The sequence below is a fragment of the Crocodylus porosus genome, unplaced genomic scaffold (genome assembly GCF_001723895.1).
Source record: "Crocodylus porosus isolate Cpor-Errol unplaced genomic scaffold, CroPor_comp1, whole genome shotgun sequence".
Classification (NCBI taxonomy): Eukaryota; Metazoa; Chordata; order Crocodylia; family Crocodylidae; genus Crocodylus; species Crocodylus porosus.
In genome coordinates, this window is record NW_017728950.1 from 32,852,102 (window position 1) to 32,867,212 (window position 15,111).

Sequence of the window (15,111 nt, forward strand, 5' to 3'; positions counted from 1 at the left end):
AATAAACTGCAGTCAGACACAAGCACACAGGTAAACAGAATACTTCTGAATCTGGCTGGGTGTCCAGCTGACACCCTCATGGGCCAGCATTCAGTTCATTAGGGCCAAACTGGGTCAATCAGCCTGTACAAGCAGATCCCTTTGTGTGTTTCAAACTCAGCACATCCCAATCTTTAGCCTCTTGATGAGAGATTCCACAGTATTTTTGGGCTTCACAGGGATCTTTAGCTTAGGTAAAAGAAGCATTGCTACAGAGCAAGTGGGGAAGGAGAAATAGAGAAGGAAAAATATACCCAGTTACTACCAGTTTGACTATAAAAGTTATTTATTGCTAAGTATAGGAACTATATAATGGTACTAGTAGTAATAGACATGCAAAGGAAAACAAACACAAACAATTACAATACTACCCTGGTTTCATTAAGTATTTGGGAAAACTTAGCTCAAGCTTATCTAATACAATTCAGGTTCAGAAATCTATGCCTAAAGAGAAAAAGAGAGAGCTGGGATCTCACCAGTCCAAGGCACTCTGGTTCTAATGCTGACAAGTAAAGTTCTTAACACAATCCTTGAAGGGAGATGATCTGTTTCTTTCAGCTTTTCAAGAACAACAGTGGATGATGTCAGGGAGATTTCTCCTCTTGAAGCACACATTTGCTGCCTTTTTTAACATATTTTTATACCCTTAGTTCAGCCGCTTCAAAGCATTCTTAACAGTGCAAATAATTGTCTTTTCTTTGACAAGAGGTTATCTGGTTTGGAACATCTCAAGAAACTGATTAATAACCAGGAAAAACTTAAGGTTAAGGAGTAACCAGAGACACTTGGGAGCCAGCTTTAAATTCCTATGGATGGCAGATATACTGGATGGGATACCTCATGGTTTCGTCAGAAACAATAGATAGCTTGCAGCATCAGGGTTTGGGATTTTTACCTGTTGTGAACAAGCCTCAGCCTAGCATGATTTTTCATAACTTTTGTGGGGAGGACTTCCACCAGTCATCCCAGAAAAAGTATGACAACACTTGTGGTCAGGGTTCCAATGGGCTGGACGCTGCGATGAACCCTTTACTTTTGTTCAAATGTTGCCTATACCCGCTCTGACTCGGTCTCTTTGCCTCAGCATTCCCCAACCCGGCAACCGAGTTTTAGTCAATCAAGTTTAAGTAGTACTCCCATAGTGGGACTGGGGAATGTACAGCCCAAGATGCCTATTAAACTTTCACTTCTACTTAGATCTGGTGTGTGGGCGGGGGGGTTCCTTTGTAAATCCAGATTAGAATTGGTCTGATAAATGCTTAGCTGAGTGTGTGTAAATGTGGGTTGATTAGCATTTGGAGCACAGATTCCCCATCGTGCAGTGCTCCTCTGCTTCTCCAATTCCAGAATTCACTGCAGTCTTTGCTTCGGGAGTTCTGTTCTCCATCTTCCATGTAAATGAATTGTCATCTGGTTCCATCTTGCATGCAAAAGAGACCTAGGGCAGTTGTTTCATTCTTGTCACCCTTATTTGGAGGGTTTTAGGTCCGTCTCCCACTGCATCTTCATTGTCTTTTGTAATCAGTTTTTATTCAGGTGGGGGGCGTGTAACAGGAGTGCCGCTTTTGGAGCCTCTCTGGACGCGCGGCACTCCTGTTACAATGGTGCATTGGTGCTGGTGTGATCTCTCCAGGGCCATGGTATTAGGTCCCGGCCCTTTGCTTGCTTTCGGGGCTCCTCGACGCCCCTTCTCACTCTCGGGGCCCCTCACTGCCCCCTCACTCTGAGCTCCTCACTGCCCCTCAACGCCAGGGCCCCTCACCGCCCCCTAACTCCAAGGCTCCACACTGCCCCCTACCTCCGGGGCTAGGCCAACATACCCCAAACAAAGCTGTGCCCTCTTCAGCACCACTTGCTGTGGCCTCTGGGCACCAGGAACCCCCAGATTATTGGGGAGCTCCCATGAGGCCTCCTCACACCCCTACAGCCTCATCCAGTCCTCCGGTGGAACAGAACACAAACGCAAAGCCCCCAGGCTACAACATAAAAACTAGACCATTCTGGTTCGAAAAATTAGAAACCTCTCCTTACCAAAGAGAGAGAGAGAACTCATCCACTCCCAGCAGGGACTAGGGTGTTCCAACCATCCAAGCTCTCCCCTTGCCCAGGCCGAGTTCCTCCTCCTTCGGCTGCTGGAGGGGAACTACCCTCCTGGCCTTCTGCCTGGGCTTAAGAAGGGCTAAGCTCTGCCCTTTCCTGGCTCTAGGCTTCCCTGGTTACTAGGGCAACCCACACCTGCACAGTCCTGGTGACTGGCAGCTGTGCTTCCCCTTTCCCACCACTAGGGGTCTCTCCTGAGCCATTTCTACTCTCAGTTGCAGGACACCTGAGAGCCCTGCCACAGGGGGAAATCTTTGAGTCAGACAGGCTGCGTCCACTGTCAGGGTTCCCCAGGAACACAGAGTTGGGAGGTAACATGGGAGATCCCACTATTAAAAAAAGTTTGTGGAAAAAAGGGTGGCACACCTGGCAGCAGCACACACCACCCAAAACCAGAGTCTGGCCAGCAAAAGCCGTACTGTAGTTGCTGGGCAGGCTCCATGCACCCAAAATCACTGCCATTAGAGTCCCAGGAAGTTCCCAGGACCTCAGGTAAGGCTGCTACCACCTGGGGCTGATCTGGGGCAACTTGCTGTGCACAACAAATGTGCCACTGCTAACTGGCCCCCCAGGGAAGCAACTGTGCATGCTCATCTGGATGCTTCCATAGAGGTCCACACATCACAACAGCTTCAGTTCTCCAATAGCCACGTCACAAATGTCAATTCTGTGCCAACAACATGCAATGTAGGAGTCAGACTTTGGACATACCATGTGATGTAAAAGTAAGTTATCTGAAATTACCCACTCAAAATTAGAAGACATTTTTTACCTCAGACGCTTTCTGCTTCAGTTCCTGTATGTAAAATTGAAGTAATAATATCCCATCACCTCACATAGGCATCATGAAGGTTAACTAATGTTTGATTGGCACCCACAAGCTATAGCGGTAAGCTAATATATAAGTATGTTTACTCATATTTTAATATATTAGCTATACGTATATTAGTTTACCACTAATAAAAGATTTGAGAACTGAGTAAGCCATGTAGAAGACAAAATATATCTAAGTCAGTTGGAATTTTGGTGAAAGCACAGAATAAATACATATTCAGTTTGTGAGATGTTTGGAATATAACAATATATTCATAAGTATTAATTCATTTATCTCCTAGTTATAGAAAAACATTTCATGAAAGACTGTATAGATGTGTGGACCCAGGATTTTAGAAAGGGGGTGCAGTAGCAGTCAGCAGCACTGGAGGAGTGACTGCACCCCCTGCTTCCAGCCTTCCTCCCCTCCCCACCTTAACTTTGCAGGCAGATCATGCTGTGGAAGAAGAGGGTGGGGGACTTTTAAGTCCAATTAAGTAAGAAGCTCCTCCCTTCCCCACTCTCAGCACCCCTCTCTTCCAGTCTGTGTGTGCAGCACAATCCCTCCCCTGCATTCCCCTCTTGCCCTTAACTTATTCTTCTGGTCACAGGAAGAGATGTTCACTTTCAGTGTTACAACAATTCTTTTAACAAGGTAAACTACTGCATAATGATGAGATTTAGTATATGGGGGGTCAAGATAGCATTCAGTGGTTTATATTACATACATCTGTTGTCAAAGAGCTGTGTAAGGATCAGAACACACTGAAAAAATAACTTTTTTTTCAGGAAACCAGTTTATGACACCAAGCCCTATATTAATAATGAACTTCTAGAAGTTGTTCCAAGTTCAAATCCCTATTCACAGACTGGCATAGAAGAAGCCTATCTGCTTATGAAAAATGACTGGAAAGAAGATTCCACTCAAATCAATTTTTTACTCCCTGACTGTTTCCTAGCACTTAAACCACAAGCTGAAGGTAAAGTGTTTAACTGATTGCTTTCCAAAATTGTGTGCAGTTAACTTACTAATTGCAATTAATGTACTTGCTAATTACAAATTGATTAATTGATTCATAGCTTTTTGTTTCCAGGACACCGATTTTAAACCAGTTCAAGGTTTTGATTTTGCAAACACACACGTTTAATCATACACAACCATGTGAGTAGTCCCCATTCCCTGAAATACAAAACTCAAAATGTTTTCAGAATCGCAGCCATCTTCTTCTGACTGAAAGATGATGCCACTGCTTGTTGTCCCATGTGTAGTGAGTGAGCTGACAGTCACTCTTTCAATCCAATTCAGTTGGTATTAATGTAACTAAAATTCACATTAATTGGCACCCACAAGAAACCAATAATTGAACAGGCCAGTAATTGACCTGTGAAGATTCACTTCCTTCTTAACTCACCTGCTGGTTCCCAGAACATGGCTGGGGCTCATGGCTGAGGCAGGAGGGTACTAAAGGTACATGATGTTGTACAGCAGAAGTTTTCAACCTTTTTTGGTTGATGTACCTCTGGTGGCCAGTCGAGAAGCAGGGAGACCCCAGCAGACAGTCAGTAAGCAGAGGGGGAGGGGGCCTGGTGGCCAATCAGTGAGCTGGGGGGGGGTAGACGAAACTGGAAATGCTGGCAGCGCACAGTGCTGGTGAAAACAAAAGTGCTGGTGACAGCACAAGCAACACAAAGTGCTGGCAGCCCTGACCCCCTCTTTTCTGCGTCATTGCTGCTTACCCTGTGGGGCCTTCCCAAGTACCCCCAGAGGTACACATACCCCCTGCTGACAACCCCTGTTGTACATTATTCCTTGAAGCATCATGAGATACATGTCTAGCAAATCCCACATATTATAGTAAGGGCTTCATTAAATTAACTGATCTGAAATTACAACTTTCATAGTTCCAGACTGACTAGAATTTTTTTTTTATCACAGCTTTTTGCCTTTGAATACAACCCAAACCAGTAACTGGAATTTTGCCACTTTAGCAAAGTTAAACAATCTGACCACTTCCAAGGAGCTTTGACCCAGAGTCACATATAGGACTTGACTAGCTCTTGGTACAGCATTGTACAAGATAACTAGATAAAGTTTAATAAGAAATATACTATTTCTATCAATAATGCAAGCATGTTGTGGTTAATAATTGAAAGTACACTAATCTTAATTCTCCTGATAAAATTAAAACACTGTGAAGGTGTACTTAAAAAATAGGTATTTGCTTAAGGTTAGATGACATATATAAGAAATACTATATCAAGGATATTTAGAGTGGTTTAAGGTCTAATTTACTCATGCATTTCAGTATATATTACATACTTAATAGGAATGTAAGAAGAGGTTACCCACTTGTTCTGCAAAATAGTCACTTACAAAATTTTACCTGGCTGTTTCTTTGACTGTTAAAATGATTTTAATAGTGTTAGATTGTCATAGATAACTGTCTAAAAGAAAAAAAAAGAAGTTTTAGATTTAGAAAATATTTTTAAATTATTCTTAACTGCAAATGGAATAGGAGAATGATGACTTTACTTATACAAAAATGAATAGAACCTAAAGAGAGAGGATCATAATTTTTTTTCTATATTTTCTTGAATCAATTGCTGAATTAGCAGTTCAGCATTTATCAATGTGTAACCTCTACCCAGTAATTAAGTACTATTGCAAAAGAGAGAACAAAAATCTCAGTTTTTGCTGTTTCTAAGAAAGATTCTTAAATAGAAGCCAGTTAATTATGAAGTAAACCCTTTTCCTTCTGACTCATTGTAATAAACAACCTTCCTTACCCTTTTCAAATATTGGAAAGATTTGCGAACTAATTCATTACTGTCTTATTAAAGAGACTGCTAATGTTGAAAATAACATGATTCTATGCTTGCAGTGCAGTCTTGCATTCATTACAAGACTTTAGAGCCATATAGTGAAAACCAGTAAAGAGGAATATTGATAAGTAGCAGTAATAGTAACAGTTGTTATGCTGAGATGACATAATTTATCCTAATTTGGGTTTTTAAATGCACAGTCCCAAATTAAAAAAGAACCTGAGATGGATTTTGAATGGACATTTTGAATTTGCAGTTCAAACAGAGTAAGGCAAAGATTTATATCTAAAAAACTTATTTTAATACAGTATTCCTTCTCTACCTATTTGTGCGTGTTAAAATTTATCAATATCTTTCTAATCCTATTCCACCTTTCATAAACCAGCGTGGGTTTCTTTAATAACTTTATTTTAACTGTTGTAATGTGAAAAATATCCATATAATCTTTTAGACTGGTTAAAGGCTTATTCATGTTTTGAAGATACTTGCTTAAAACAAACATTTTCAACATCAATATTATGATGCAAAGCACGGCAAATTACTCAGAAATTAAAAAATGTATCGACATTGACTTGTGAATTGTTTTTATTCAAAAGTAATGAAAAATACAAACAAATTAAAGCTTGAGATAATCATTTAAAGGAGCACAATTTTAATTGACATAAAAAGAAAACAAGTGAAATTGAGTTTGGGTAAAAACTACAGTCTAGCACCACACAATTTGCCTGATTCTCTTCACACTCATGTCATCTTTCATAGCTGCATAGCTCTGCATATTTCAGTGGAGTTACTCCCAGTCTACCTCTGTGTAAGTGAGCTTATAATCAAACCTTCTCAGCTAAAATGTTAATAGCTTTCCTGTTGCATTTAAAATGTCTGTTCTGAACACAAGGTCATAATGGGGATGATTTTCAGTTCTGCACCATTCAACCCCGTTAGGATCCAGTTCCACAACAATTACGCTAATGGTCCAAGTTCAGTAAACAATTTAAATTTGTTTTTAAATCTGCCTTTAATTGGCAAAGCACTTGAGCACATGCTTAAGTTCTATTAAGTTCCATTGAAAGCAGTTGGACTTATGCTTATATGTAGGAACCTACTTAATTCATGATTTTGCAGAAACTGTGAAATTGAGCATTGTCTGCAAAATCAAAAAACAAAACAAAACAAAAACCTTATTAAAAATAAAATACTGGCTCCCCAGCAGGAGCCAGTGGTCCTCATGGCAGCTGCAGCCCAGCCTTGCAGCCCACCAGGGTGGCGGGGGGGTGGGGGGAAGATGCTGGCTTGAAGGGGAGCAGCCAAGGTGGCAGCCACGCCCTTTGCCACTGATGGCTGGGAGGGCTGCACATTGCATGGCCTCACCCCTCTTGGCCAATCAGTGATGGGGAATGGGGCCCCATAATGGACAGCCATGTTGGACAATCACCAGCAAGGGATGGGGCCACAAACCCTCTAAACCAGTTAGCAGTGAGTGCCTGGCTTACCATGAAAAAGCCATGAAATCAGGTCTATGAGCAGCCATCTCCTGCACATTTGCTCCTGGTAAGCCCTCTACATATGGCATAGGGTGCAGTAAGTAGTCAGGAGCAAATTTGCTATTTGTATTTACAGGTAGCAAATTTACTCGCAATTAAAGTCAATTACTGCGAAACTAACGTCTGCACTTGTAGATGGTGACAATTACTGCGCAGCACTTGGCTCTGATCTCAAGTAAAGCATCTTGTGTAGACATGCCCACAGGCAGTTAACACAAGTGTAGCTGACCAATAAAGGCCCTTCTTTTAACTTATGGTAACTATTTTGTGTGCACTTGCCCAAAATGTATGTGCTTTGTGCTGCTTTGCCAGTGCAAAACAGTCCAAAACAAGTTATCTCTCTCTTTAGAATAGTGGTTCTCAACCTTTTTAGGCTCAAGGCATCCTAATTTTCATTACTTTTTTGACTGCAGAAAATAGAGCAATTCTTCTGTTGCAAATAACTCAGAAAGACCACAACCGGTCAGGCTGTTTCTAACACAATAGGTTCCTATTTGACATTTCTGGGTTTATCTTGTGAGCCATGTTTACACATCTAACAGCAACTTTAGAAGTTCACGGGTTAGGTAACCCCAGACATGGGTGACTGGTGCCTCCCAAGTCTGGGGGGGCACCAGCCGCCAATCGCCGACCAGGGAAGGGGTCCCCCAGCAGTTGATCGCCAACCAGGAGGGGTGCCCAGGGAGTGCATGTGCACCTGTGTGCACCCCCTATACATCGCCAATGACTCCAGACACATTTGTCTTTGATTTCTGTGCAATCACAAACTTCACTGAAACTGTTGAAACTGTTGACAACTTTTCATTTAGGCTAAACAAACAACCTTTTTTTTCAAATGATAACTGAAACAACAAAGCCATGGCCCAAAGATTACACTGAAGCTGAATGTTGGGGCAAGTATTTGATTTGGTCTTTGTATGAGAGTGCACATAGGAGTATCTCAAGACAAAAAACTGTACTGTGTTCAGGACACTAGGACTGTATATACATTCTTTGAAAAGAAACAGGAAGGCATCTAAGACCTTCATCTATCATTAGTTGAAAGCAACCTGAAAGATACCAAATGTTATCTAGCCACACAGGCTAAAAAGGAGTAACAGCATGGCAGATCTTCCATTTGGAAGAGTAATTCTACCTTATCAAGTAGATAAGGTTCATGATTTGGTGTCTAGTAACCACCACTTTTTAACTTTTAAAAAATATGCATCTACCATTGTTTTCAGTTTTTAGAGTGGGGGGAAATTTTGTATTCTGTGTCCAAATACATTACTACTATAAAGATGAAGATACTTCATTACTGTCACTGGAAACATGGGAGCCAGACACTAGTGTCATTTATTACATTTACTCGAATCTAAGATTACCCTGAATTTAATATGATCCCCTAATAATTAGATTCTATACATGGAAAATGTATACATGTCTTATCATTTCCATGTATAGAATCTAATTATTGGAGGTTCACCTTTAATTTATATCCCCCCCCGCCTCACCACAGGGGGGCAGGCAGTGGAGGGACAGATGGCATGGGGAGGTCAAGCAGCTTACCTCCTGCTTGTACCTTCCCCCTTTCCACCTCTGCCCCCTGCCTTTTCTACAACCCTGGCTTCTCCCTTCAAGCCTCTGCTCCCCACTTCCCACTCAGCCTCTGCACTCTCCTTTTCCCCCAGCCTCTGCTCTCTGTTTTCCCCCAGTTCAGCCCCTGTAGCAGCTGTGTGGGCTGCACATTGCTGTTGTAGGGTGTTAGCAAATAAAACCTAGGATTCCAGACTAGCTTAAGGGATTGACATAATACTTTGTTTAATGAGTGACAGAAAGGCTTTATTTACTACAAGTATTCAAAGTCAGATGAGTCCAAACCAAAGCAAAGTCCAATAATTAGCTATAAGGTGGTGGTTTCTCACCAAATAGGCCACAAGAGAGACAGTCTGTTTCTTCCAGCTTCTCAAGATGGCTGCTGTACAGCAGCAGTTCTTATCAGAGAGATCTTTCATTCTTGAAGCACGTGGTGTTAGCTGTTCCACATTTTTCTTATACCCTTAGTTCAGCATCTTCAAAGCATTCCTGTAGTTGTGTAAATCAAGAGAGAGTTCCAAACAGTATTTGAAAATCCTGTTAATCAAACTGCTCATTATTGGTTATCAGAAAATTCCAGTTTGAATAAATTACCTTCGTAAGTGACAAGTGGTTATCCATTTCTACTAAGTTTAGAACATATCAAGAAACAGATTAACAACCAGGAAAAACACAGTTTTGGGGAGTGTCCTTAGAAAATCAAGGAAACCACTAGACAAAACAAAACTTAATCAGGAGGAAACAGCAAAACAGAAGTAAATCAGGTGGAGACATTTATCACATATGGAGAATGACTCTTCTTGTACATAACATGAATTAATTGCAAGAGAAATATTTACCATACTAATTAATCAAGGATAGACATTTCACACAGTTGCATACCAGACAGCTAGGAGCCTGCTTATAATCGTCATGAATAGTAAGATAAGCTGGAAGTGATACCTCATTATTTCTTCTCAGATGGCCTATCCATGAGCTTGCATCCTCTTGCACTATGCAGTTAGCATGAGTATTGTGTATTTTAACTTTTTTGAGTATGCTTCAGCTTAGCATGAGTTTTGGAGCCATCAGGGGCCAGGCTAGGACTATGCTCAGTGCCCAGACTACAATATACACAGAGCCTGCTGGCATGGAGCAAAAGTAAGAGGCAGGCAGGGGATCAGAGGCTGCATGGGGGCAAGAGATGAGGATAAGAGGTTTCAGGAGGGAGACAGCAGGGTACAGAGGGGGAGGAGGCAGGTAGCAGCTGTAGCTATGGCCCCAACCCTGAGTAGGGACTGGAGCCCAAGCCACAGCAGCTGCCTGCCTCCCCCTCTTCCCTCCCCACCACCCTCAATTTCCCACCCTCCTATACAATTCTAAGACAAGGGGCTTTTCTCTCTCACATGTTAAATGGGGGGAAAAACCCTCATCTTAGAATTCAGTAAATATGATATATGTGTACATTACCCAACCAAACTATCACTACTGTTTACAGTGGTGATGCGTAAGGGTGCATGTGCACCCCCTGAGAGCACCAGTGTACCCCCACACTGGTCGTGCTCACTGCTTAGACGATGGGCAGAAGGGCAGGTAGAAGCACCATTTCCCTCACCTGCAAGTGCTGGCCAGGGAGTGGAGTGCCATTGCGCTCCCAGAAGTGGCCGCAGCCACTTCTGGAAGTGGCCGCAGCAATCGGCCATCTTGCAATCAGCTGTGGGGGGGATCCCCCCTAGTTGGCGGGATTGGCAACAGGGGGACCCATCCCTGCCCCGATTTCAAGAATCGCTGAGGGGGCATGTGCCCACCACAACTAAGGTAGCACCAGTCACCCATAACTGTTTATGACTTAATTGATGATACTAATACACAAATGAGAAAATGAATAGAAAGGAACCTTGAAAATATGTTTTTTCCCAGGAAGGAAAAAATCAGTGCTTGCCAATCAGCAAGAAGTTGTAGATTTAAGGTTCTTTGAGAGTTTTACCAATAATGAAAAATTATAATGCAAACAATTTTAAACAACTGTTCAGATTTTTCTTATAATGTATTATTTTGAATGGCTTGTTGTTGAATTATTATTTTTCTCATTTCTTTTAAGATTTATATATTGCCGATGAACTTGTTTTTGTTGATAATTTGGAAAAGTATTGTAAACAACTTCCGACTCTACGTGTACTTTTGAGCAGACTAAAAATTTTCTTAGTCAAGGATCCTCTTTTAAATCCTAAAGAAGAGAACTTCACAGAAGAGGACATTTTCAAGTAATTACCAAATTATTACATACTTTTGACCTCAAAATTTACTTACCTATATATTTGTAATCAAATGTGATCAATATTATCCTTTAACATCTTAACTCCTGTTATTTTATTATGCATTTTTATTAATTGAAATGCCTTTATAGTGGCGAAGAATTAAGATATCTAATTAGTTTAAAAAAAAACCCAATTCCTTTTCATTAGAAGTAAGAATGGGTAGGATGGAGGTTACATCCTGTATTAAAGAGAATACACAGAATCAACTGACATGATTTTTTGGCATTCTCAATGTCTAATTGTACTGAGGGGGGTTTACTACAGCTTGGAATGTTGAAATAATGTTCATTTTTAAACAGTCTAATCCTCCTCAGTCAAAATTTCCTGTGAGTACAGTGGGCAGGATTTGTCGCCCTCAAAAGTCCAGGGACAAAATCCTGATCCCAGCTGTTTCCTGTACATGTAATGCGGGGCTGCTCTGATGCACAGTAATTAATCAAGTCTACTGGAGCATAGTAATTACTGTGCAAGTCCGCATCCATGCGCTTGAAAATGGTGGCAGGGACACTTGAACTAAAGCTCATTGAACAGAGCCTCTCTAATTAAAGCCCCCCCCCCCCCGCCCAGCTCTGGAGCAGATAGAAAAGTGCCCACTGAAGCCAATGGCAAAACTGACATTGAATTAATGGAGACCAGGAATTTATCCCCAACAGTGTTGTCAGCAAACCCAGATTACATAGACCAGTGTCCCACAGTTCTTTCAAAAATTAAACAGTCACTCTTCTGGTGTTTGCCCACGTACATTTTATTGTATTAAATATAATCCAGAGATTATTTAGTACCTGCCACTTTAAGGGGCTTGAGCAAGCTGTGGAGCAGCCAGCAGGTGAGGTCTTGCCCAATTAGATGGCCACATGACTGAAAGGGGCCCACTGGATTGGAGGAGGGCTGGGCAGCCTCAGTATAAGCCCAGGCCCTAGGAGCAGAGCCAGAAGTTACACCTAGTGAGGAACAACACCTAGGTAATTCATTCAAGAGGAACAACATCACACAGACTGCAGGATCACAGGCATCGACACTGTAACTGTCCCTCTTCCCTGCAAATAACACATTTCAGTACTTCTTGGCAGTTCCCCACCCTGTGCCCTTCCCTTCACATCTGTAGAAAATTGTACACCAGCAGTATGCATCCAGGTGTCCTTTGTGCCCATGCTTGTTACAGAGTTTAGGCGTCCAAAATATATTGTAAACCCCCAGTGTGGCCCTACTTGGATTACTGGCATTAAGTACATTATCCCATCAGACCTCCTCTTATCTAACCTCATTACCACCCAAACTCTTCATTATCCCATCCATATACCATATTAATTACATATCTTCTCAGCATACTTAAATTTTTTGTACATAATTCTCCAACCATTTCTCTATTTCCTCCATTTCAAGCATGTCCATTTACATTCAAACAATTATTGTCCATTCTCTTGTCTTTTCTCCTGCAATAAAACTTATCCCCTTAAGTTCTTCTCTCTCACCTACTGCCACATACGTCTTCCAAAAATCCTCATAACCTTCTCAGTTCCAATATGAAATTCAAGACTTCTGGTTAAGAAAGACAACCAGACTATTCAAATGTTTTGCTTTAACATCCAAAATTTCAAACAATATTTTTCTATAAATTCATATCTATTCATTCTCCATCTTCTCTTTTCTCCTGTCCCTATTAGTACTTCTTTTATTCTCAGACACAGATTACCTGCCACTCCATCTCTCACTTCCTCCCATCTTTTCTCTTTACAGTTCTAGTTTATTCCTCCCACTAGTCTTCCTTTTCCCTTCAATGACTGTTTCATTCCTTGTTTCTCTCTCATGACCTCCTCTCCTCCTGTTCTTGCTGCCCACTGGGCTCTTCCCTCGTTGCTTCCTTCAGTAAAGCCTCCTTCAAAACCACTGATCCCACCACACCTTTCTTTCCTACCTTTTTCTGTCCTGTCTTCCCCACCTTTGTCCATCCTGCATCAGACTCTGAATCTTCATTTTTATTCTTCAATTCACTTCTCATCTCTTGGTACACTTTCCCTTCCATAACTGTCACTCTCCTTCCCAAAACCGCCACCAATGCTGTTCCAAGTTCCTAGAACTCTTCTTCCTTCTCCATCCCAGTGCTCCAGCACTATCCCCCCAGTGCATCTGGCATCATTCAGGCAGTATGCAAGGCCTTTGCATGGCCACTGCACTTGGTCTTAGCTAAAGGTGGCTAAGAAGCTATGCCACTGATAGAAAGCTAGTCTAAGGACAGGTTAGGACAGACCGTCTGAATACAGTATGTGGCATTCCCCATTGCATTCAGTGCCCGCTTAGCACCAACTCTTTTTAAAGTCATAGTGAGCTACTACATTGAATACATTTTGACTTCTTCATTCCTAGAGCTGAACTGTGCCTTTCTTTTGTATGTCCAGTGATTCCTGTTTCTTCACCAGCCTTAAATGTCTGGCAGACATCAGAAAACAGTTGGGCCCCAAACAGTCCACCCAGAATCCCTCTATTGCCCACTCTTTCAGCCTGTGGCATATGATTAGTGTGGCCCAAACCGCCATGAGATGGAGCTGGACTAGGTTGCCCTGTGCCTCATCTACATTTACATTTTTGGAGCATCCCAGGACTCATGACAAAAACACCCAGTTCTAGATACAAGTGGGGGAAAATTAGTACATGGATCCTTTGTGGGGGACACACACATACAGAGCAGTGCTCAGCTGTGGGGTCACCATGACTTTAAACACTGTTGACTCTTCTAGTACCCAGTCCAATGAACTATGTAATAAATCATGAGCCTTTTGACTAATATCATGTATAATTTGTACTATGTGTAAGTAAGTACAAAAGTGCTTCTTAAAAGCATGTTTATAGAGTACCTGTGCAAAAGTTTGCCACAACTTCAAAAAAAGTAAAATACATCAATTCATGGACATGTTTATTTCAAAATCGTTTTTTTTCAAATTTGCCCCTCACTTCTATGTGCTCTGGAAGAATAGGTTCTAACAGTAAGTGGGGGAAGAGGCTGTAGGGGGAAGAAATTGAGGTGGCAAAGAGACCACCTGGCTGCCCCCCAGATTTAGCTTCCCTGCTAAAGCAGTGTGAGTGGAACAAATTCAAGGCAATCTTCCAATAATTAGATTCTGTACTAGAAAATTTATAAGACATTTATAGACTTTCCATATATAAAATTAATTATTTGGGGGTTGTCTTATATTCAGGATCATCTTATATTTGAGTAAATACAGTATACTTGCATATATATTGCAAAATAATATTATTTTACAAAGTAAGGGCACCTTTATTTTTAGGAGAACATGATCGGGTAGCAGAAGTATACATAATTTAGTAACAATTCAATTGTCATTTGTATAATTTCTAATCCCAACATGTAATCTAATCATCAGCATAATTCAGTTTTGAGTTATAAACTTGATTAGTCTCATTGAAGATAATCAGTTTAGTTTTCATGAACTCATGCACAGCGTGTGGCCGCATTAATTTGATAAAATGCAATTTCTGCAGTTTATTTTAAAATCCATATTTTGAGAAATATTAATAAAACCCCAGCAAAATGCAGTGTCTGCATGTGGGGAGCAATTATAAGAGCCCTGTTCTCAATTATAAGAGCAATTATAAGAGCCCTGGTTCTAGTCCTTAAAGTGTTTCTGTCTGGTTTCTTTTCTCTTCCAAATATTGACTAGAAGGAATTTTCAGCGTTATCCTCTCTCATTCCAAGCTGAGCTCTTCAATGTGCATCTCAGATTATTTGGCCCTATTACAGTTTTTTTCTCAACTGTTTCCACTGAAAACAGTCATCATTGACCCCAAGATGAACATGGGCCGGCAGTGTGGGGATGCAGTCAGGAAGGCCAACCGCACCTTGTCATGCATCCACAGATGCATTGCTGCATCCAGTACTGGGCGCCACACTTTGAAAAGAATGTGGCCAG

At 41.4% G+C, this 15,111-nt stretch overlaps 1 protein-coding gene and 1 long non-coding RNA gene across 2 annotated transcripts in view; both read left to right on the top strand.

The window, feature by feature from the left end:
* Positions 1–9,783, top strand: part of LOC109323293 — a 12,128-nt gene extending 2,345 nt beyond the window's left edge. The window contains exon 3 of the long non-coding RNA XR_002104597.1: positions 9,492–9,783. This is a non-coding gene — a long non-coding RNA (uncharacterized LOC109323293). The remainder of the gene's footprint in view (positions 1–9,491) is intronic.
* A 17-nt stretch (positions 9,784–9,800) lies between these two features.
* The window catches only part of CUNH9orf84 (chromosome unknown C9orf84 homolog), a 71,088-nt gene continuing 65,777 nt past the window's right edge, over positions 9,801–15,111 (top strand). The window contains exons 1-2 of the mRNA XM_019554728.1: positions 9,801–9,807; positions 10,969–11,131. Of these exons, the coding sequence (XP_019410273.1) occupies positions 9,801–9,807; positions 10,969–11,131 (170 nt within the window). The remainder of the gene's footprint in view (positions 9,808–10,968; positions 11,132–15,111) is intronic.